At 45.4% G+C, this 23,303-nt stretch overlaps 7 protein-coding genes across 7 annotated transcripts; 3 read left to right on the top strand and 4 right to left on the bottom strand.

The window, feature by feature from the left end:
* Window positions 1-414: 414 nt before the first annotated feature.
* On the bottom strand, window positions 415-1,635 carry JR316_0004433 (1-acyl-sn-glycerol-3-phosphate acyltransferase; the record flags this gene model as incomplete). The annotated part of the gene is made up of 3 exons (XM_047890199.1): window positions 415-794; window positions 855-1,204; window positions 1,286-1,635. 3 exons carry the CDS (start codon window positions 1,633-1,635, stop codon window positions 415-417), a joined length of 1,080 nt encoding a protein of 359 aa, XP_047749960.1.
* Window positions 1,636-1,855: 220 nt separating this feature from the next.
* Window positions 1,856-3,145, top strand: JR316_0004434 (uncharacterized protein; the record flags this gene model as incomplete). The annotated part of the gene is made up of 6 exons (XM_047890200.1): window positions 1,856-1,895; window positions 1,961-2,220; window positions 2,268-2,420; window positions 2,486-2,605; window positions 2,659-2,818; window positions 2,874-3,145. 6 exons carry the CDS (start codon window positions 1,856-1,858, stop codon window positions 3,143-3,145), a joined length of 1,005 nt encoding a protein of 334 aa, XP_047749961.1.
* A 2,017-nt stretch (window positions 3,146-5,162) lies between these two features.
* On the bottom strand, window positions 5,163-6,795 carry JR316_0004435 (uncharacterized protein; the record flags this gene model as incomplete). Its single annotated transcript, XM_047890201.1, has 5 exons — window positions 5,163-5,266; window positions 5,418-5,607; window positions 5,651-5,665; window positions 5,746-6,421; window positions 6,485-6,795. 5 exons carry the CDS (start codon window positions 6,793-6,795, stop codon window positions 5,163-5,165), a joined length of 1,296 nt encoding a protein of 431 aa, XP_047749962.1.
* Window positions 6,796-7,693: 898 nt separating this feature from the next.
* On the bottom strand, window positions 7,694-9,181 carry JR316_0004436 (uncharacterized protein; the record flags this gene model as incomplete). The annotated part of the gene is made up of 4 exons (XM_047890202.1): window positions 7,694-7,727; window positions 7,760-8,064; window positions 8,201-8,819; window positions 8,871-9,181. The coding sequence occupies 4 exons, from the start codon at window positions 9,179-9,181 to the stop codon at window positions 7,694-7,696; spliced, it is 1,269 nt and encodes a 422-aa protein (XP_047749963.1).
* A 1,656-nt stretch (window positions 9,182-10,837) lies between these two features.
* Window positions 10,838-15,170, top strand: JR316_0004437 (uncharacterized protein; the record flags this gene model as incomplete). The annotated part of the gene is made up of 9 exons (XM_047890203.1): window positions 10,838-11,052; window positions 11,106-11,144; window positions 11,200-11,263; window positions 11,319-11,454; window positions 11,498-11,661; window positions 11,726-13,037; window positions 13,091-13,852; window positions 14,391-14,614; window positions 14,673-15,170. 9 exons carry the CDS (start codon window positions 10,838-10,840, stop codon window positions 15,168-15,170), a joined length of 3,414 nt encoding a protein of 1,137 aa, XP_047749964.1.
* Window positions 15,171-15,483: 313 nt separating this feature from the next.
* Window positions 15,484-18,678, top strand: JR316_0004438 (uncharacterized protein; the record flags this gene model as incomplete). Its single annotated transcript, XM_047890204.1, has 6 exons — window positions 15,484-15,873; window positions 15,928-16,088; window positions 16,207-16,334; window positions 16,393-16,736; window positions 16,790-16,882; window positions 16,936-18,678. 6 exons carry the CDS (start codon window positions 15,484-15,486, stop codon window positions 18,676-18,678), a joined length of 2,859 nt encoding a protein of 952 aa, XP_047749965.1.
* A 247-nt stretch (window positions 18,679-18,925) lies between these two features.
* JR316_0004439 (putative DNA-directed RNA polymerase I subunit RPA2) lies at window positions 18,926-23,204 on the bottom strand (the record flags this gene model as incomplete). The annotated part of the gene is made up of 12 exons (XM_047890205.1): window positions 18,926-19,405; window positions 19,469-19,697; window positions 19,758-20,043; window positions 20,093-20,621; window positions 20,678-20,704; window positions 20,758-21,317; window positions 21,371-21,619; window positions 21,672-21,874; window positions 21,926-22,539; window positions 22,592-22,711; window positions 22,765-22,850; window positions 22,904-23,204. The coding sequence occupies 12 exons, from the start codon at window positions 23,202-23,204 to the stop codon at window positions 18,926-18,928; spliced, it is 3,684 nt and encodes a 1,227-aa protein (XP_047749966.1).
* Between the last annotated feature and the right edge of the window lie 99 nt (window positions 23,205-23,303).

The following is a 23,303-nucleotide window of genomic DNA, read 5'->3' on the forward strand; positions in this document are numbered from 1 at the left end:
AAAAGAGGTGTATAGTATGTTACGCGGGCTCGGTAATTCACTTTATTTGATATAATACTTATGTTATTGACTAGCCTGGCATAGCGTTGAAGTAGTGTGAATCGAGTACCACTAAGCAGAAGAAACATACCTCACAGAACATGTGTTGCGTGGATGGAGGAAAGTTCTAGAACGGTTTATTAGTTAGTGCAACTTCGCCAACTTTCGAAGGTCATGAAGTGATCGTCCAGTCAAGAACTTGATGTCAATAGGTTGTGAAATAGTGTAAGCAGAGTGAGATATAGAATTAAGTGAGCAATCCATCGTGCTTGGTTCTTCGCATGCCTTGAGCGATGACAGCTAAGGAACGTCAGTCACTTGGATGCAATATGTAAAGAGTCCAAGAGCCATTATAGTCCTGCCATTCATAAAACATTAATGTGGTCTTCCAACCAAAATCATGCCTTCGTCCTCTTCAGTTTCCGTCCCAGCTTCGCTCATATTGGCCTTCCTTCTTTCGGATGAGGTTAACGATGAAGCGATCGATGAACTCGAATTGGATTTTTTCGTAACTAAGTCTTCAGTGTGTTCTGAGACGGCAATGATGGAAACCGCAGCGCTTTCAAGGGGACCTCCGTGAGATTTCGCTAGTTTTGGATCTTGTGTTGTGGGTTTCTGAGATTCTAGGGTTTCTTTTTCTGCAGAAACCTTTGGTGAAATATCGCGGAGTGCCTCAAGCATAACCTCGCGCACATGGGTCGAGAATTTGCCTATATCGCTGGCATTCAATCCTTCTGTAGAAATTGGGGGGAGAACTACGGTGATGGATAATGAGTACCCTAGTGACCATGTATGGAAACCAAAGATTTTTTTACCTCGAACTTTTATAGTGCCAGATTCGAAAAGGCCCTTGTGGTATATATGCCAATAATTTTCAGTGACAATTGGAGTGATTGGAATTCCAGCGTTGATTGCCAAATGGAAGCCACCTTTCTTCAACGGAAGCATGTCGGGAGTTTCTGACATATGCCGAGTCCCTTCAGGAAACATCCAAACAGAGGTTCTATTTCGTTTCATTTTCTCTCCTGCAGCATTGATGGAACGGACGGCGCTTGCACTGTTCCCCCTATTAATGAAGATCGTTCCAGACATTGTCATGAAAGGGCCTAAGGGAGTGAATTGAAGTGACTTTTTGGACATAATAGCTGTCTGTTTGGGCATCAATCTAAGTTGACAGACGACGATGAACCGAATTGTAAGATAACATATCCGGGAAGTGAAGGGTACCTCAAAAATCGGGGCTCACCTTCCAATGACCAAAACATCAAGCATACTCTGGTGATTAGCCATAAGAACTGTAGGAGACGTTTGAAGGTGCTCTTCGCCTTCGACCGAAATTTTCAGATCCAATGAACGTGAGATGAGAAAGTAGAATATTCGGGCAACGACAGCGTTGACATTTGTAGATTGACCAATAAGCGACATTCCCGCAGCAATGAAGACACTACATGAGGCCACTGTCATAAGGGTACCAGCATATACGACGACCCGAGCGTAGTATCTCCCAACCATCGATGATACGGCGACTTGACGGACCAGGAGTAATGGGAGCGAGATATATGCGAGGGGCTTGAAGAGGGAGATGAGAAAAGACATGACGAGAGATAGATATCAAGTTTTTGGGCCTCTGAGCCTGTAGATATAGCCCAGCTGGTAGCTGGTGGCAGCAGAGGAACCTTTAAAGGTGAGAAGGAAGGCAGTAGCGGCGATGTACAAACCTGGATTTTTTGCGGCAACTGACCGGAGTTCGAAATACGCGCTCTGTCCTGAGTTTCCAGCACTTGCTCTATTTTCACAAGACTTGTCTTCCGCTGAGATGCCTGAGACTGCCCTGGAATCTTCGACTGCTTCCCGTGGTAGCTACACTCAGTGACGAAACTTATATCTGCCAATTTACTGAACAAACTTTCGATTGTCTCAGGACGAAATGCTGTATCCAAACCGCTGAGTGAATCAGCCATGGGCAGCTCATCGAAGTCCAAACCAACGGCATCGCGGTCGGGCAGTGCTGCAAGCAAATTATCTCGTGCACCGAGCGCGACTTCAATTTCATCAAAGGCATCCATTGGTGTCTCTACACCGACTGGCAAAGCGAACAGGGCACCCTCAGAAACTGGATTCAAAGTAACCAAATTGAGTTCGACTACGGTGACTTTGCAGAGTACCTGGTCCCCCAAGCCTGTATGTTAACAACGATAAGATCGACGCTTATCTTGACACGTGTATAGTTGTCAGACCCACCAGCCATATCACCTCCTGTCGGGGACCCTTCGACGACAAAGACTACCGACCCCTTACAGGTTGCATCTCAGGTGTACCCATGGACGTATATGTCATCCACACTCGATGCCTGCTTCAATGCGGCAGAAGCAAGTGCTACCGTACGTACTCTTTTTGCTATTTCTCGTACAAAGATACAACTCTCGCTTGCTTTTTAATTTTTCAGAATGCTATTGAAACTCGTGCAAAAGAGCTTGCAGCCGAGGAGTCAGAAATTTTTGAACAGTTGGATCGCATGGATTCGGAACGATCAATTGAATTCTATGACGGGCTAGGAACTGACGTGGTGAATAAATCAGCGTACCGCCTTGATTATCTTCATTTAACCACGTCATATAGTTCGCAACAGAAGCCCCAGCAATTATGAAGCTGTTCCACTCCAACGGCGATGCTTGTAATCGTATCGAACTTGAAGCTTTAACGTTGGTGTCGCGAGACACACCTGATCCTCCTGAAGATGAACCTCTTAAAGTATATCAGGATATGCTCCGTGATCTAGGTACGTTCAAGTACTTTGATCGGCACAATATATATCGATTCACAATTACTTACAGAGCAATTGCACGCTGAAGCCACGTCGTTACAAAGCTCCATCATAAATTTGACGAAGCCCCTCGAAAATAACACTGACGAAGGAGACGACGAATCAGCTAATGATGGCGATGTGTCTTCAGCACGTTCACAGGTTAATGGAGTCTTCTCTGCATGTCTTCCTGTCCTGAGGGCACGCCTTGCCAATCTCTCCATGGCTCAAGATCTCATTGATAGTGCTCTTGAGAATGTCAGTCTCGGATTGCGTATGGAGAGCATGGGGTTGACCGATTAGTCACCCTCTTGCACAACAAAAATTGGAAACATGACACTATCCCGGATACGCAATTGACTCGGAAAGCTCATAGTCATTTTTTCTTAGCGTTCAATACCCTGGTTTTCATATTCATTGCATTACCATTGAAGATACCTCTTCATCGTTATACATCATTCATTGGTGAGAATACTTTACGCATTTTCTGGAAATTGTATATCATCAAACTCTATAATGCCCCTGACCAGAGAGGGCACCACCGCATTCATATTTTCGGCCGTTCCTTCCACATCTCCGAAGAGCTCTTCTGGTCACAGTTGATGACCTGCAATAACTGCGATTCATTTACTATGGTCCAATCATATTAATTTCCTTCGATTCTGTCAAACTCAACACAACCTCAGGTCTACAAGCATGACATTTGCTTTATTCTTTTCTTATCTTCTATCTCCTTCGGCCTTGCTGTGAGACACGACTATACAGACAGCCTAGCAAATGTTCAGATGACTAGGCTGGAATACGTTACATCCGCAAGTTTCGAATCCATTCACACAAGTACGGGCCCTATGTATGCGTGCCGTTAATTATTGTTATCATGATGCTGGAAAGCGTAGCGACATTCTATCTCTGTTCAGCAAGAACTCGAAGTGACTCAGGCTCGGGGAGAAACGAGATCTTATCATTCAACAAAAATTTTCTCGAACCTCTTGCCGCGAGGTTCCAAAGGCGTATATACTAAACTTGACTCTTTCTCAGTGGTGGCATAGTCGGCGACTTTAGTCGATAGTCGGGACCCGACTAAGTCGACTAAGTCCGACTAAGTCGTCGACTATCACCAAAAATGGAAATTTTTCCAGACTAAGTATCACGTGTAAAATAAAACTTTGATCAATCTGGGTTTCAACTAGACAGAGGCACGGCAAATCTGCGTTGACAATTTTAATAATTGTGTACACTCCAAAAACAATTCCTACAGTGTATGCCAGACGATTCAAATCTATTTTACTTACATTTTGCGTGTGATAAGTACTACAGCAGTTTGTGCGCCATCTTGAGACGTGTCGGAGTTTGATTGTGGATCAAGTAAGCGGCCCGACGGTGAATCACATCCACGGCGAGGTGATGTCCCACCCCAAATTGACCCCAAACAACCTCCAACATTTTTACTTCTTCTTTATATCAGCCCAAACATCGATCTGAAATCCGGACTGTATTTAACTACGGAGGTGCAAACTCAATCAGGCCTGTCACAATCCAATCTTACTCATCTTACTCAACTAACCTCTTGCCTAATCAATGAGGAGACCCAGAAAATATTCCGGAAGACCTGGGAACACCTAAAAGTAGGTTAACTATGAGCTAGTTTAATTTTTTACAGGATGCTATTTGGATCCCACATGCAAAGCAAAGTGAAGTTGGAAGCTTGCATGAAGAATTAGAATTGTATGACCTATTTGATCTTGATGCACATGGTGAAATGAATATGTTGATTATGGTGTTGAGGATAACATTGATAGTATATTTACAATTTATGTGCACTCAAAGGTATTTATTCCTCTGCTACTGTACCAAAGACAAATGTATGCAGACTATGAATCTGTGACGAAGTGCACATTTGAACGTGGGAAAGTCCCGACTATGACTTCATATCGACCTATATTTGGGAACTTAGTCTAGTCTAGTCGGAAATCCGACTAAGCCGCATAGTCATGCGACTATTCCGACTAAGTCGCCGACTATGCCACCACTGCTCTTTCTGGGGTCTTCTTGATTTTCATCATATAAAATGGATTTATACTAAGTATAACAATTACGCATCGCGAAAGTCGATAATCAAGTCAACTGTAGTTACTCATGGGCCCCCGAGTTCAAAAGCCAATGTAACTTTTCTCACCTGTGCAAGCATGAGATATCGGAGTCATTTCGATCACCGTGGCAGTGCCAGGCTATAGTAGGAAAACACTGCTCAACATGATAGCCGCCACCAAGCAGCCACTAGTAACAAATTTTAAAAATCTCGTCTGATCCCTTAATAGCTTCACCCTGACGAATCAAATCCAGGATGAGATTTGATGCCCAAGCTGGTTCCACTGCAAGTCGCTTTGGCCTCAGTCGGCTCCATAAATTGCGAAGCCACCAAATCTAAGGAAAACATATTGAATGAAAGTTTTTTCACACTTCAGATCATGCCACGCACCCAGGAAATTCTTTTTTTCCGTTGCGGAGTGAGAAGCAGAATTCCTTAGTTTTATTAACATTGAATCGGATGAGAATGCCATAAGTCATAACACACCATCTTTCTCAACAATTTCATGTGACTTGAAGATGTTTTCCAATAGGGATCCCCAATCCGCAACGAAGGCTCCTTGTGAGCATTTAAAAGTCAACGGATCGTCGGATTTTTGGGAATGCTCTATCGCGTTCGACCATATGTAGTCATCAACAAGAGCAACTTTGGCATCAGGGTACTGATACAAGGAGCCCTTCAGTCAAAAAATATTCAAAAATTGCAAAAAGCAAACATACCTGAGAAAGCATTATCTGAAGAATTAAGTCCGACGGGTGAAATGAAGACTAAAGGTATTTCAGACTGAGTTGAATCGGCGATGGATACTACGTACATTCTGGACTTTGACGATGGGGTCCACAACGGGATCCTGAATTTCTTCGTCATCGCTATCGATATCCTGATTTTCTTCGTCATCGCTATCGGTATCCTGATTTTCTTCGTCATGGATTTCGGTATCCTGTCCTTTACTATAGTTGTCACTGCCAGGTTGAATAGGTTTGCCGTCCTGTTTTGCAGGCAGAATTTGGTCCGAGATGGGAGCAGCTTGGGGCAACACTGAAACGGGAGTGAAATCGGGGTGCACTTCGTCCATTTGCAGGTTCCACTCTGAGTGTGAGAGTCCTATCCGTATTCCGCGAAGAAATAAACATTGTTCTTCGGTATCATCGTCAGCAGTTTTCCAGTTGTATGAGGCGATACCTGTTTTGCGGTCGAGTTGCAGAAATTTGTGTTCATACTCAAAAGATATGCGTCTGTTGCCCACAAAACCTCGTCCAGGAAAGGTAGATGCTGAGTATGATATTGCTTTGTCAATGCCAGTAATAACATATACACCACCATTCGGAATTGCACGAAAAACGTTTTCTTCGGTGAAGAATTGTATCCAGTTTTCAGCGTGTTTCTTCAAATATTCCTGTACACGGGACGTTGCCAAATCTTCTCTTCTGGCACCATCAGGGAGGACAAGGACGGCCACTTCTGGCTCCGAAGAAGTAAATTTGAGGTGACTGTTGCGAATTTCAGTTTCAATGAGTGGAATAAATTTGATTTAAATTCGGACAATGACATACAGAGGGTTTTCACCAAGTCGATGAACGTCAACGCCCTTGGTCGCAATGACAGATCCAGGCGGATAGTACCCTGGTATTCTGGAGATTTCCGACTCACAAGGAGGATCTAATGGGACATACCCTTCTGGAAGTTTCTTTTGGTTCAATTGGTTCAAGGGATCCTCAGAGGGGAGGAAAAGGTTGAATGCGAATTCGAAGTTGCCCTTCTGATTTATAAATCCAACATCTCCAACCTCAGTCGTTCGCCGATCGTACGGCTCTGGTAGGAGTGGAGTAGAGCCTGGCCAAAAGGGAAACCCATTCCCTACCATCGATAGAATACGACAATATATATCGGAAGGGATGTGTTCGCGAGGTTCAATCAAATTCGGAAAGCCGGCGACGTGCAGTATATTTTTAAAATTTGAGGATGCCATGTCATTTTCTGGAGTAAAAAATTTACAATGGGTTTACGCACAACTTGTGCGGAGACTCACTACTAGACTGATTTGCACCACTACCAGCAAGGTCTTGTGGATTGCGCCCCATAGTCGAACCTGAGTCAACCAACGGTCTATTGGTTATGCCTCGTGTCGCGTATTGACGACGAAGATGTCTGCGAGACAGCAGCTATTTAGGTAGTTCCTGTAAAAGTGAATCGTAAATATGAACCAATAACATGAGGATCGTGAGATGGTGTTGTTGAAGGAAGCCGCATGCCAATGCCAAGTCAGCTATATGTGACTATAATTAGCATACTTGGTTTGATCCAGACAGGAATAAAAACTAATAGCGAGCGAGCGTGACCGGGTTAGTGACAGCCGTGCTCACTGTGCTCTACACTGATCAGTGCCCCAGTCCGACCTGGCCTTGAGGATGTTCACCATTGTTTTGGCTTTATTAATTTTTGGTCTTTATATTGCAAATATATTCCTATGGAAGTACATGTCAATGACTGCGTTGGTGTAGGAAAAACGCGTCCATCCGAGTCTAAGTTCAAAAGCCAACGGAACTCGTCTTGTACAAGTAACACGAGGTATTGGTGCGAATTTGACCACTTTGGCCAGTCTATGGTAGGAAAACACTGTTCAATATATTAGCTACCACCAAGCAGCCATTAATAGCAAATTTCAAAAATCTCGTGTGATTCTTTAATAGCTTCACCCTGACGAATCAAATCTAGGATGAGATTTGGAGCCCAAGCTGGTTCCACTGGAAATTGCTTTGGCCTCAGTCGTTTTCGTAAATTGCGAAGCCACCAGATCTAAAAAAAGATAAAAGGAAGTCGTTACACACCCCAAAGCATGCCACGCACCCAGGAACTGCTTTTTCTCGGTTGTGGAATCAGACACAGAATCCCTTAGTTTAATTAACATTGAACCGGATGAGAAAATCATAGGTAGTAACACACCATCTGTTTCAACAATTCTGTGGTACTTGAAAATGTTATCCAATAGGGCACCCCAATCCGAAATGAAGGCTCCTTGTGAACATTTAAAAGTCAACGGATCGTTGGGTTTTTGGGAATGCTCTATCGCGTTCGACCATATATAGTCATCAACAAGAGCAACTTTAGCGTCAGGGTACTGATACAAGGATCCCTTCAGTCATGTCGTATTTAAATCTTTATGAGCGCACGTGCCACAGAAAGCATTATTTGAAGAATTATGTCTGATGGATGAAATAAACACTAAAAGTGTTTCAGACTTAGTTGAATCGGCAAAGGATTATACGTACATTCCGGACTTTGACAATAGGATCCACCACGGGATCCTGATTTCCTTCGTCATCGCCATCGATATCCAGTTCGTCAGTATGGCTGTCGCTGTCAGGTAGAATAGACCTTATACCATCTTGTTTTGGAGGCAAGACTTGGTCCGAGATGGGAGGAGTTGGGGGCAACGCTGAAACGGGGGTGCGATCGGGGTGCACTTCGTCAATTTGTAGGTTCCACTCTGGGTCAGAGAGTCCCATCCTTATTCCGCGAAGAAAAAAGCATCGCTCGTCAATACTACACTTAGAAGGTTTCCAGTTGTAAGAGACGATGCCTGTTTTGCTGTCGAGTTGCCGAAATCCATTCGCATATTCGACAGATATATGTCTGGTGCCCAAGAAGCCTCGTCCAGGAAAAATAGACGCTGAGTATGATGCCGTTTTGTCGAAGCCAGTGATAACATATATACCACCGTTCGGAATTGCATGAGGAGAATTTGCGCCGCTGAAGAATCGTATCCAATTTTCAGCGTGTTTCTTCAAATATGCTTGTACACGGGACGTCGCCAAATCTTCTCTTCTGGCACCATCAGGGAGAACAAGCACGGCCGCTTCTGGTTCTGAAGACGTAAATTTGAGGTGACTGTGACGAATTCAGATTTAATATGTGGAATAGATCTTATTTATGACATACAGAGGAGTTTCACCCAGTCGATCAACATCCACGCCTTTAGTCACAATGACAGATCCAGGCGGATAGTACCCTGGTATTCTGGAGATTTCCGACTCACAAGGAGGATCTAATGGGATATACCCTTGTGGCAGTTCATCTTGCCACAGTTGGTTCAAGGGATCGTCAGCGGGGAGGAAGAGATTGAACACGAAATTGAAGTTGCCCTCCGGGTCGATATATCCAACATCTCCGATTTCAATCGTTCGCTGGGTATATGGTTCTGGTAGGATTGCATTGGAGCCTGGCCAAAAAGAAAATCCATTCCCTGCCATTGATAGAATACGGCAACATGTATCTGAAGGGATGTGTTCGCGAGGTTCAATCAAATTCGGAAAGCCAGAGACGTGCAGTATGGTCTGGAAATTTGAGGATGCAGCGTCATCTTCTGGAACACAAAAATCACCTCACAATGGGTTCATGAACAAATTGTTCGAAAACTCACTAATAAACTGATTTGCACCACTACGAGCAAGGTCTTGTGGATTGCGCCCCATAGCCGAACCTGCGCCAACCAACGATCTATTGGTTAAAACTCGTGCGGCGTATTGAAGACAAGTTTGTAGCAACTGCGACTATGTCTGCGAGACAGTAGCTATTTACGTAGTTCCTGTAGAAGTGACCCAACAGCATGAGGAAATGGGCCGTGAGATGATGTTGAATGCAGCATGTCAATGCCAAGTCATCCATACTATAATTAGCACATGAGGCTACTGGCCCGGCAGGCTGCAGCTGCCGAGAATTGAACATTTTCGTCTGCTGTAACTTGTAAGTCGTTGAGAATTTAGAATCTTAGGCCTCGATTGTCATAGGTACAACTACAAGAAGATGGGTTGACACGGCGGGATATTCAGATTATAGAATTCCCACAACGTAGGTAATCAAATGTTACAACATACTTGAAATATATTGGGCCATCCGTCTTTCACATTCATTTGAAATATAATGCTGTCAAATATATCAAGTTTCTTACCACATACAAAGGTGCTTTATGTTTTAAATTGAAAGGAACCTCATATCAGTAAAATGACCGCACAATGCCTTTCGGGCATTGGGGCCTTTGGACGCCTCCAAATGCCTTGTCAAGGCATTTGGGGATCCGGACACTTTTGCTGATGAAAGTGCTTCAAGTTCAAAGCTGTTCAAAGTCAACAGTGAAGAATGCCTAGATGTGAGAATAAATGATATATCAATATGAGTAACAGTAGACTCTGCGGTATTGCTGAAGCATGAATAAGAGTGCTGTAGGAGACAACTTGGGGCTGAGAAGCCTCCACAAAGCTTCAGACGTTTTTGTTACATGTGGCTTACATGATCCTGAACACGAGAGCACACCATTCAACATTGTCAACGTGACAACGTCAGTGATCACATGTCTGGAAAACGTGTGTAAACGGAATAGGACTTCGGGTTTTTTAAGTTCCGGGGGGTTTCGACCTAATTAGCAGTTTGGGAGAGGCTTTTATTACAAACGTACCATTTCATTCGCTGGTAGAGAGTGGCATCATCCACTCCAGAGTCGGCAAGGTATTGTAATAGTTTGCATCAACCTACACCATCGTATCTGGGCATTCAATTTCATTACGACAGCGGCTCATTTTAAGATTTTTTTAAACACTGTGCAAAAAACAATTCGTCTTTTTCATGGGAGTTTTATGGGCGTGTATTGAATCTCGAGACATGTCGCGTCGCGTCTGTATCGCGTCCTACCGTGACAGTGACAGCATTAGGCACGTGATACTACTGATTGACACAATGGAAGTCACATTGGCGGCCTTGTAGAACGAACTTAAAACGAACTAAACTTTTCAATAAACCTGTCGCGGTTATCGGAAGAGCCCCAGGACTCTGCACCCTACGCGCTTTGTCTACCTCTATTCTCTACCACAACATACTTTTTTTAATTCGGATCGTTGAAAACGAGCCTGTATATGTCAGTAGGGCGTCCAGATCCAAATTATATTCCTAAGTTCGTTTCGCCGGAAGAATACAACCGCAACAAAGCCAGTATCGAAGCAGCTCGAGCTAAACTAGAAGAATATGCACGATTGAATGAAGTCGCCAAAAGGAACTTCGAGCTCAAGGAACAAGAGGAAAGAGAAGAGCGCGAATTAGCTCAAAAGATCCAGGAAGGAGAGTTAGCAAAGTAAGATATTCATCTCTGACATTACAGATGATACATTGCTAATTTCATTGAAGACAAAGGCTTCTACAGCTTAGGAAACGGAGGTCCTTAGCGTAAGCACGTTTCTCTGTTCTTTTCCCTCAGGCTACGAATGACCCTGACATCTAGGATTACGGATGGGAGTATTGCGGGCTCTTCCTCAATAGAGAATGTCGGAGATGGTTATGTTGGGGTCAGTGGTCACATTAACGTTTTTCCTTTTGATTGTTCCAATTCGCTTTACGCAGGAAATCACTTCGTTTCAACAGAACTCCGCGCCATATCCTCAGTCGATGTCCCAGCCTATGAGACAATCAACTTCTTCCTACGATGTATCATCATCCTATAATCATCCTGGCCATATTCAACAACCTCAGCTTTACGGTCCTCCACAGTCATATTCTGATTCATCTCAAATCAATTCCAGCAGGGTCCCGCAAAATCAGTACTCAACCCTTCCTCCCAGCTACCCAAACAACCAAGGTACACGACACAATCAATCGTTCAATTCTGGACAGTCATTTTCTGGGCAACAACCACCCAATCCTCCACGACATCAAGGGCATCAAACAACGACGCAAAACTCGCGTGGTATGTACCCTCATCCATACCAGGTTACCAGTATGTTTTGATGCCTATTTAAGTCATGCTAAAGCTGATTATCCCCAAAGATCCTAGCTCTTCAAGTCTTGTTGGTGCTCTTGGGCCAAATCCATCCACAACAACATCATCATGGGACGCTGGCCAAGCCTCTTCATTGCCGTCGCCTTTGTGGGACATATCCATGCCCGCGTCTCCTTCTGTGGCCCAACTTCAAAGTATAAAACAATACTTGAATCAATGGGCATCTAGCGTACCCCCACAGACGCATTATAATGCAACCATATTATGGGATACCTATGTTGTAAAGTGCTTTAAAAACCGGGAAGGCATCATCGTGTTTTCGATAGAAACCCCCAATGGAACTATTGAGGCAGCTGCACATGGCATTTTGGACGATCTTATAGCTAAAGTCAAACCGCCACCACAGCCAGCCGTAAACCCTTCGGCACAAATGCCACCCACTGTAGCGCAAACTATTCAAGGTACTTCTCATTCAAGCATTCGAGCACCCAATCCTACCGGTCACATCCCCTCCACTACTTCCCCGTCAGCCACACAAAACAATTCGTCAGCTGCACAGAATATGGCAGTTAATCAGACAAATGTTGCTCCAATTTCCCAAGCGCCTACAGAGCATATTGCTCAAACGTCACAGCAGCGTGCCAACCCTGTGAGTGTTTCATCGTCAGCTAAATCGATTACACCAAATACCCAAGTGGCACCACCTTCTTTACCACCGTTATTGACTGTTTCTCGTGCTACAACTGGGCAATCTGCAATCTCCAGTGCATCAGTAACCCCTCAAGGACCATTGACACCATCCAAACAGCCTTCTTCAGAACAATTGACCCCAAGTATAACCCCACAACAGGCTGACAAGAGACGGATTGCACAATCGCTTCTATGGGCCTTGGGAAAACGTCCCAGAGAAAGCCCTTCGGACACTGAGTCGCAAAGTTCCAAGAAACGTGCAATCGAAATAAGTCAGGCTGAAAATTCCAATGATGAAGCTCAGACCGCGATTTCTGCGGCGAGGATTAACAGCCAGCCTGATACTGTACCTCCACCTCATCCAATAGATCACGCGGGCCCTTCTAAAGTCTCTCAGCACTCTAATCAACCCTCTGATGTCAGTGCCCTGTCAACTACGCACTCTATGGATGTTCCCCCTACTGTGTCATCTAAACCTTTCAATCCTGGAGTTGTAGAAAATTTATCCACTCAAGACAGTCGTTCTACCGATCACCGACAACCCTCACAATCAAATACAAGGCTTGTGCCAAATAATGTAACAACGAACCCCAAATATCATCCCAACGTAAGCAGGTCGGTAATACCGAACCCAAAATATTATCCCAGAGCAGGTAAGTAACTATACAAATCCTCCGACAGCTTGAAATCTTATTTATCGGTGTAGACTACAATACATTTGTTTGGAAATCAGGCGAGCCTGGATCATCTTCGCAAGTGCCATCTGGTCGGGTGCAAAGTGCTACCCAAGATGAGCCCGAGAAATCCATACCCGATAAGCTACCGGAACATTCTACACATGTGCAGAGCTTTGCTTCAACGCAGCTTGCGTCAGCTCCTACCACGCTCTTACCTGTCTCGGCTTCCCTTTCGACTTCAAGCAACACACATGTCACACTTTCACATCCACAGACTGTTGTGATGCCTCTAGAATCCGAACCAAAGGAGGAACCGCAACAATCTAGTGTTACCTCAAGTTCACAAAAAGTTGTTGAGAAATTTGGTTCTGATGTATCAAATATTCCTGTTGAAACTAAGCCACGATCTACGGCTGCACACACTGTTCGCGACAGTCAGGAACCAGGTCCCTCTGCCTCGGTAAGCTCACCTGCGCCTACAAAATCGACTACATCGCCTCATTACTCCTCTGTGAAGCAGACAAACCGAGAGCCTTTGTTTTTACCGTCATCGTCACCTGAATCAGGTCCTTCTTTCTCTCAAAAACAGAGCAAGACCCCTGTCGCAACAGTGCACAATGCCAATAAGATCTTGAAGCGCATAGAACATAGAGCATATGTGATGGTGCCGCCTGCTCCGGATTACCTTGTTCGCTACCGTGAGCAGTTGCGTCGTAAACAGGTTAGGGTGATGCGGGACGAGGAAGAGGAAGAACCAGTTTCTTTACCTGAATCAACAGTTGAGGAGGAAGGTGTGTGACAAAGTATTTAGGTATGAACTAGCCGTAACATGAAGTTCAGATTTTTGGTACACGTTCGAAAGTCAGAGGGGTTCCCCGAGTGGTGAGTGACTTTTCACGGGGACTTTGCATGTGTAAATCAAAGTAAGCAACGGATTTCTAAGATGGTCATCCTAGATGAGAATGAGCGTGAAGCAATAAAACTTGCTTGTTCAAGATTGCATCCATCGCCATGCAAATGGGATGGATGTGACGCCATAATGAATTCTGGAGGGGCCTTGATCCGTCACCTCAATATGCACAAACCCGAGCGGAATCAGAATATTGTCAGTGGCTTTGTTGCATCTGGCCTTCATAATTCCATCTACTAATATGTGGGATAATGCAGCGAACTTTTATGTGTCGGTGGACACAATGCGGTCAACAGGGTGTTCGGTTTGAAGATTCTCAACATCTCAAAAAGCATGCTTTGCTACCATTACGGTGCGCGTATAAGGGTAGGGTCACATCATTCTCCATATGATATGTACGGGCGCTAAATACATAACAGACTGCAAAGAAACTTTCCGATCCGGGGGACAGCTGCTCAAGCACTTCCGCAAGAGGCATGCTGATGGACCGCTGAAGCCATCGGCTAAACCAGAGCCACCAATAGCGGAAGTAGACGTCGAACTTCCTGATATTCCGGAGCCTTTCCCTTCATATTTGCTATCTACGGATCTGGCTTGCGGGGAGGTGCTCTCCGAAGAACGGCATCGGTTGGTCGGTCAACAAGTAAGTCTCCAAGGTATGAGCATTAAAGTGCCAGCCATCTAAATACGACGTCATGCAGGTTCTTATGAATATAACCTTTGTCGATGACGGTACATCGCTCAAACGTCGACCGAAGAAGACTGCCCGGCCTGCAAGTCGGACCTTGCCTGACCCAACCGCCCGTCTTACAAGCGATTACCAGTTTTTGGTGACGAAAGACTCTGCCAGGTCATCAACGTATTCGTCAAAGGCCTGTGACATTAATCACGAAGACCTTGATTCGGCGCAGATTTCAAGAATAATCAAAGAAGGGCTGGTGCTCTGGGGATCGGACGAAGAGAATGACGGGGGCGCTGCCGAGGTGGTGGCTGCACCACCCGGTTCACCTCTATTTTCGCCAAAACCACAGCAACAGTTGTTGGATGCGACAACCGCAACACCGGGTTATGACCGCTCTGACTCTGGCTCTGTGCATCGCCAACCTGAATTCGATGGGTTCCACACTAGTGATGTAGAAGATGCGGCGGTTGAGAACATGCTGACAGATGTTGACATTGACTTAACATTGACCTCGTGATACATTCATGGCGAATTTGCGTCGTGAACTTGGGATAGGTGTATGTTGTAGTTATATAGGGGGACGAGACGACTCCTCGAATCTTGTGCGCACATAGATATATATTTACTCGGAGGAATAGCATCGCCAAAGCAGTATGTAACAAAATGGACATCAAGATCTGTTTGAAAGAAGTTGGTGCCGGCTTGTATGTTCTCTATTCATACATTGATGGACGAGATATTGCCGCCGCCTGAGAAAATGGACTGTTTTCGGATAACATCCTGTTCTTGGAAAGTCTCAGTTAAATTCCTCTTTCTGCTGGCCCCCGACAATGGCTGGAGTGGGTGATGGTAGTGGTGAGCTCCGTCCCTCCATCTCGTCCTGCTCATCGTACTCATCGCCTCCAGGTCCCTCGTACATTTCTGCCCATTCGGCGGATGTCATCCTCTCCGACATACGTCCTATAAAGCTCAAGGTCGAAGCTTTGCGCGCCATCAACGCTTTGCTCGATGAATTTTTGTCCAAGATTCTGAGCACCTCTTGTTCTCTTGCCACAGACAAGCTGAGGGCGGGCCTGCTCACGTTACTCCCCACCAGTCTCGGAAAGGAAGCATTGCTAGAAGCCGAAGTCGAACTACGAGCTTATTGGGAGAGGACAGATGTAAAGGTTGCTACAGAGGATGATGATTCACGGACGTTCCATTTTGAATGGGCTTATGAAGTGCGTTTTTTCTCATATATAATGTTCTTGTCTAAAACTTCCAACTGCTTCTAGCTTTTACGGCAGAAGTGCGAGGCATATTCGACTTTAAATGAAGAGGATGAGGACCCTGCTGCCGAGGCTCGTATTAATGAACAGTTTGGGAAACTCCACCCTCACCCGCCTAGTAACGCCTTGTTGGATCCAGCAGCGCTATACCTGACAGCGATCCTAGAGTGAGCCTTTTGACTATGCAACTTTACTTCAATTCTGACCACGATTCCTCAGGTCTATGTGCGAGTGCGTACATTCAAATGATCTCATAATGCGCCCATCTCACATACCAATCTGCAGGCATATCCTCTCTAATGTTGGCCGAGTTGCCGCCCGTGATAGCAGTCGAACCTTTGCCACAGTGAACGATCTATTTGTGGCCCTCTGTGAAGATGATTCAATATATGGTCTCTTCAGATTGATGAAAAGTTCGTGTTGCTTTGACACTGGCTGATGCCCATAGAGTTTCTAACTCGTTATATCCAGTTTACGAGCAGATAGAATTGCTGTCGAAGACCCCTAAAACACGGCGCAGCAAGTCCTTCTCACGAAGTGACCGACTATCAATATCGCGGACATCCTCTCCACAACACGATCTCACTTCAGCAAAGTCGCGACCATCCCTCGAAGGACAAACATCAACCACGACGCCCTCTTCCGCTGCTGGCTCGCGGACATCAGTTGAAAAGACAAGAGCGATCAGAATGTTCACGAATGGGAAATCTCTGGGCGACATTGAAGCAGCACCTGGTGGTCACAAGAAGTCGGAGTCATTAAAAAGCGAAAGTTTGAAATCGTTTCCTGACAACGAGGGGCAGAATCCTGCCGAAGTGAGTGGACAATTCAATAACGCTTAGAGCGTAGGTTTTAAATACTGATACAGGATGCGGCCATGCTTCGCGAGTTCGACGATTTAATGCGCTCTGCATCCACAATGAAGGTTTCGCTGACTCCTGATCGGCTAAAAACGATGGAGGTGAGTGATGGGCTCGACTGGCTTAGTCAGCATCTAAGGTTTGTTACCAACAGATGTACAAACAAGAAAAAGATCAACGGAGCGCGACTCGGCGGCCAGGCACTCATTTTTCTTCAAATTCAGAACCGGATATCCCTCCTGCTTCTCGCCTCAATTCCCAGCGCCAGCCTCTTCGCCACGTCGATTCCATCGTTGAGGACGACGAGGAGCACAGCAGTCCCACCCCGCGCACACGCAAACTGAGCACAACCGTACCCCCGGTGCCCCCTCTCAGCCCTGTTCTCCCAGCCAGAGCCAGGTCTATCTCTACATCCAGTGCCCTCCACGCAGCCTCCAGAAAGCCTCTTCGCAATCCGTCTCTGTCAGCCGCCTCCTCTTCTTTCTCACAATCCGACAAGGCATCCAACATGGTCCAATCTAGAGACATGCGCTATGGCAAGCCCTCGGAAGGCAACGGATTTCCTCCCCGCACACGCGTCAGACAGCGCAACAGGGACTCTATGGACCTGGACGATGTTATGAACGGCTCCGACGATGATCATGAACCAGACGTCCCTGTCCGGCAGCAGCCACAATCTCCCCCGGGTGCCCGACGTGTGAACGCCCCCCCTATAAAGCCTGCTGTTTCGGCAAAAACGCGAGAGTTGATGGACTTTTTGGCAGAAGGCCCTCCTGATTCAGGTCCCCCACCGGCACATGTCTCTAAAAACGGAAGGGAACTTATGGATTTTCTCGCTGATGGTCCACCAGACTTTGGAAATAACGCAGCAACTGTAGATCCTTTCAAGCCCAAGGGTGCAGGACGTCTGCAGAGGATGATATCCAAGTTAAATCTAGGAAATGCAGAAAAGATAAAAACAGGTTCGGAGGCACCCAAAACTCCACATTCGACAACAAGTCCGAGAACACAGCAACCCCCGACACCAGTTCGCCCCAATGGCATCGCTACAAAGGCGTCCATGGGATCTTTAGCCAATAGACCTATTCCTCCTAGGCCTGCCCAACTCATGCAACCTCCACCACCCCCCATCTCGCCGCCTTCGTCTCCTCATGATTCATCAGACGAAAATAAATCTATGCGCAACCTACCTCGAAAACCACATCACGATACTAGCTTCTCTAGGGATCCATCTTTACACGAAAAATCTATTTCTGAAAGGGCATCACCTGTAATCCAACCAGCATCTCCCATTCCCCAATCTCCGACCCCGAGGCCGGACAGCTACTCTAGATCTACTCCTCCTATGCGCATGAATGGTAACGGCACTGCAAGACAGGATCGCGTTCCCAAGGAGGTCCTATCGGACGCGCAACCTCTCGTTCCCGTCCGGACGACATCTATTCCTTCACCGACACGCAAGCCAGTACCATCTGTGCTTTCGACAGGTCTTCCTGCCATTCCCGAACCCGACGTTAGGGATATGCAACGCCTTTTGGCGAGCGCGACCACTGCAGATGAATGTCGTCTCATCTTTGATATGTATATGGCGCGTAATGGCATTCCTCGCGTCCCAAAGCCATCTACTGTCCCATATCCTTCCCCCTCTCCATCCGTTGTCAAACACACACCTTATGTCGAAGAAGCGACAGTGGAAAATTCTCTTGTGGAACTTTTCCTTGGTGGTATGACTGGACCAGAAGCTACATCTGAGCTTCCCTATTCTGAGGATGGGGTGACTGATGGAATGCCAATCCAGAATGATGGTTCTATCGATGCGAACACTCTTCACCATGACATTGTTTCTCCTGGAGTTTCTATTACCCCAAGTCCTCAGACGATACCTCTTCGTGCATAATTCTACTTTTATATTTAAAGTATACCAACATTACAACATTTTCCCTTTTGGATTTTATTCCACTATAATATATTTGCCATGCTGGAAACCCCTTTCATTATTTTCTATTCTTTTTTTTTTACCATTTCAGGCAGTAAAGCCCGTCCACACCCTCTTTGTGTATTTCATGTAGTTAGTTGTAATTAGTTGGCAGGCGCAATCAGGGATAATAAATGTTGCATAACGTAGTATGTAAAGAAGGAAATAACTATCGAACTTCCAAGGATACGGCGATACCCATGGATGCCAGCTCTGCGCATAGATACCTAAACACATATGGTACAGCAACGACATCTAGGTCACCGCCTTTTGATGATACTCGGTTGAGCACATGTTGTGATGAGATTGCCACCCGAAGGTCTGCCTGTGGGGGTTGTAGGCTCTGACCAGAAGCCAATGCTTGTCGTTCGCGTTCCTCCAGCTCTTCGGCAGCTGCCCTACAAACTCGGCAGTATTCCCCACCTGGTCCAGTGGGCTTTAGTGAACCCGAGTTTCCTACGACCATCTCTCCAAGGCTAATATCGTCGTAACCAAGAGAAATGAGGCTCCCACAGGTTCGGCAGACCCATGCAGTGGAATAATCCGAGCAATTCATCAATCTGTCTTGTAGCAAGAAAGATGTACCGTGGGCAATCAACGCGTCTCGTTCCATCTCTCCAAAACGAATACCACCTGCACGTTTGCGACCCTGATATGTGAATTACAATGTCAAAAGCTTATTTTGACCCACAATTTCGTGATATGTACTCACCTTGACGGGTTGACGCGTTACTGGATCGACAGGGCCTGTTGTACGAACTTGGAATTTGTCCAACACCATGTGACGTAATCGTTGGTAGTAGACGACCCCGATATAGATGTCTGCTGCAAACTCTTGTCCCGTTATGCCTGAGTACATAGGTTCATTGCCATAATAATTATACCCTGCAGCCACTAGTTGTTCTCCGAAATAGTTGATCGCGGTATCTTCTTCTGAAAATCTAAAAGTATTTTGGTCAGCATAAGCGATATTTTTATTTTTATACCTCATCTAATCTCACTTGAAGGGCGTGGCATCTTGAGCAAGGCCATGCATAGCTCCAGCTTTGCCTGCCATACTTTCGACTAACATGCCTATTGTCATGCGAGAGGGGAAAGCATGAGGATTGATGATGACGTCGGGTTGCATACCGCTCTCGCTGAAAGGCATATCTATGGCAGGCCATTTCTGAGAGCAAACACCTTTCTGTCCGTGTCGCGATGAAAACTTATCACCGATAACAGGTGCGCGGGTAATGCGCAATGTTATGTGAATTTTTTGCAGTTCGCTATCTCCAGCATCACTGCCTGTCAACTAGTTAGCGACATACTTATAGAAAGCAATATTTATGCCTACCGAGAAGGCGTACTTGATCTACATATCCAATTTCATCGCCTTTATATTTGACAAACTTCGTCCGACCAGTCGTATCGTCGACGTAGGCAGCAATGTAGTTTCCAGATACCAATCTTGCGCCAATGTGAGGAAGACCATCATAATCAAGGAAGTCCAGGCAAGGATGCATTTTCTCTCCAGATAGGGGAATATCATTACCTAGACCGAAATGGAGAGTGGGTGAAGCAGTGGATTTGGAAGCCCCCCGCATGTCCTTGAGATCGACGATTTGAGATTTGTATACTGTTCCATAAGCAAAGCCACGTTCGTGTCCAGATTTATTGAGAATCATGGCATCTTCCATATCGTAACCTGTATACGAAATAACGGCGACGATTGCATTGGTACCGTTAGGGAAAGCATCCATGGCGTATGTATTGTGCAAAGCAGGGCGCACTACGGGGCTTTGACCGGTTTGCAGCCGGTACAGCTTGTTGTCTGTTCGATGTTGAAGGGCCGTCGACGGAGTACCCATGGTTTGTTTACCCATCTGCAATAATAGAATCAGAACCGTTATATTCAAAGGCATTTGAGGTGTATGGTTACCTGGCACTGGTAGATGTTTCGAGGGCTCTAAAAGTGTTACTGTTTAGATGCACCTTCTTTCATACATTGAAGATAGATACACATGCCTGATTGAAATCGGAGAATGGAGTAAGGTTGGCCAGGATTGATAAAAAATTCGTTGCTTCATGCTCAACGTGCGTGGACACATTCGGTTCAATTTCTTCAGGAGTGCAGGCAATATCCATATAAACCTGTTCAAACGGTCCAACTTGATCGTCTCGACCGTTGGCAAGATATTTTACAGGTCGCATCATTCGTGCTCTCGTTGAAAACAAGTAAAGTCCGGGGTATTGACCACCTTTCGATTCCGGAACGAGTCCAATCTCCAGATCCAATGGTACGTCCAGTTTTCCTTCTGTTTTCCATATTCTCAGGTTGGTAGCCAATTGCTGTGCAATGGATGGTCGGGCCCATCCTATAACGCGACCATCGAGTTGTACACAGAGATTTTTTCGACCATCAATTGATGGGGTGAATGCCTGTGTCATGCCATGGGCAGCAAGAAGAGCAGGTATGTGGGCAACTGCAAGAGGACTCGTGACGATTCGACATGATCGAGATAAATGGTTTAAGAGACCACATGGCGACCCATCAGGGGTATGTACTGGACATAAGAAACCTGCGATACACAAGTTTAACGAAGAAAAACAGGAAACGGTGTCTTAGTCTCACCCCACGCCTCAGGTAGCAATTTACGGACGGTGGTAGTCTTGAGTTCGGCGAAGAATGCACCACGATGAATACATCGGAAATGACTGATGTAACGCTGCCAGTTCAATTTTTCGGCAATAATGGTAAATCCTGAAGCTTGTTGCAAGTCAAGACCGGTTGGTGATATAAGGTTACCTGTGGCTAAGAAATTGGCGAGTTTAGATCCAATGTCACAATTGACTTTCGATAATGCCTTCAAAAAGTATCTTTCTGTATATACAATTTAACATAACGAATTCGAATGATAGATATTTTTGCTTACTGTCATTGAAATCGACTGCCAAACCGTTTCTGACGTCGGCCATAATGTTACTTTTTATATTGTTCAAAATGTCCTCCATACGCTCTTTGATGATCATTCCGTACAGACTTCCTGGCAACAAAACCTCTTGATGCTGAGGTGAATCAGGGTTGTCAGCACAACATGCTCCGGACACCAGAGAATACAGCTTTCGAAGCATGAATCTGTGTCAAAGATGAGCATGCAATTCAAATGTTTTGAACGTCTGTACTTACAATAGCATCCTAAACTTGTCTCTGGGCGATTCGACATGAACCAGGATCATCTTCTTGATCAACCAGGCGCCTTGTGCAGCATTTGACCAGTCCTCTGGAAGACCTAAAATTACCCGGAATTTATCACCTAGGTATTCCAAACATTGGTCCCCAGTGTGCATTGTGAACATTTTGAAACTGCGTAGGAGTAGCTCAACTCGATCCGACAGGAAGGTGTTCTCGTAATCCTGCATCATGACTCCTTCAAATATTTCCTTATCTGAAGCACCAACAAGGGCCTTGAGAACGAGCATTATGGGGATTACATATTCTTGCTTTCGCCATGTAAATCTGAGCATGGCACTACCGTTTTGCAGATAGTGAAGGGTGTTGGTAACGCTGGTTTGGTCAGGACGTACGCAGCGAATTTGAACAGCATACTGGGTATATGAAGGACCTCGATTGGTGAAGGAAGGGCGAAGCAAGGAAATGACATGATTGCGGCGAGGGAGAATGAGATAGCGAATTAGACGCTCGTTACCATTGATGACAAAATAGCCGCCGAATTCTTCAGGTTCTTCGTGATGTTTGACAAGATCTGCAGATGACATAGACCTCAGATTACACCTAACCGACTGTACTTTATTGAGTAAAACTTTGTATGTTAATTGGAGCAAATATACATACCCGAACCATGATGGGTACAAGACCACAATCTTTCATTGTATCGTGTTGTTGGCCAGAGGTGTCTGTCCAGCAAATCTTGATAGTCATACGACCGCGATATGATGTGAGACGTTCTCGAGCCTTTTCATCTTAATTAATTTTTTGCAATGTCAAAACGAGGTCAGAATACTGACTTCGGTTGGAAATACTTTGCGCTCCGTGGCTGTTCTGTCTTTATCAGGAACCATAGGTCGAGCTACTGTAACTTGCTCTATCCACACTATTTCACCATAAGCACAAAAACACCTTAAAGAGATTACTTCTGACACTCACCTCTCATTCTATTTCCCCAACCTCCAGTACCGTTCTCTGAATCGGCTCTTCCAGACCCATCGAATATGACTCGTTCTCCGATATCTTTTAAGCAAAGATTCAAAAGGCCTCTCCCATCACCGTCTCCAGAAGGCAATCCTGAATCATCAAATAACGCATTAAAAGATTCAATATGCGGGGCGACAAACTCGTTCAGGATATTGTATGTTGAGCCGTCTTTTGGGGGGTTTCTAAAAGATTCTTCACGAGCAAGAGTATTGAAAGTAGATTTGTATAGACTTCTTCCCGACCCGTCTGGCATTTTGGAAGTTATTACTGGAGTGTAAGTCCAGGAGTCTGAAGTCAAGAAAAGTCGTGAATGGTTAGTACGATCGAACCCTAATTGGGTATCCACAAAAAT

Source organism: Psilocybe cubensis, chromosome 4 (assembly GCF_017499595.1).
Source record: "Psilocybe cubensis strain MGC-MH-2018 chromosome 4, whole genome shotgun sequence".
NCBI lineage: Eukaryota > Fungi > Basidiomycota > Agaricomycetes > Agaricales > Agrocybaceae > Psilocybe > Psilocybe cubensis.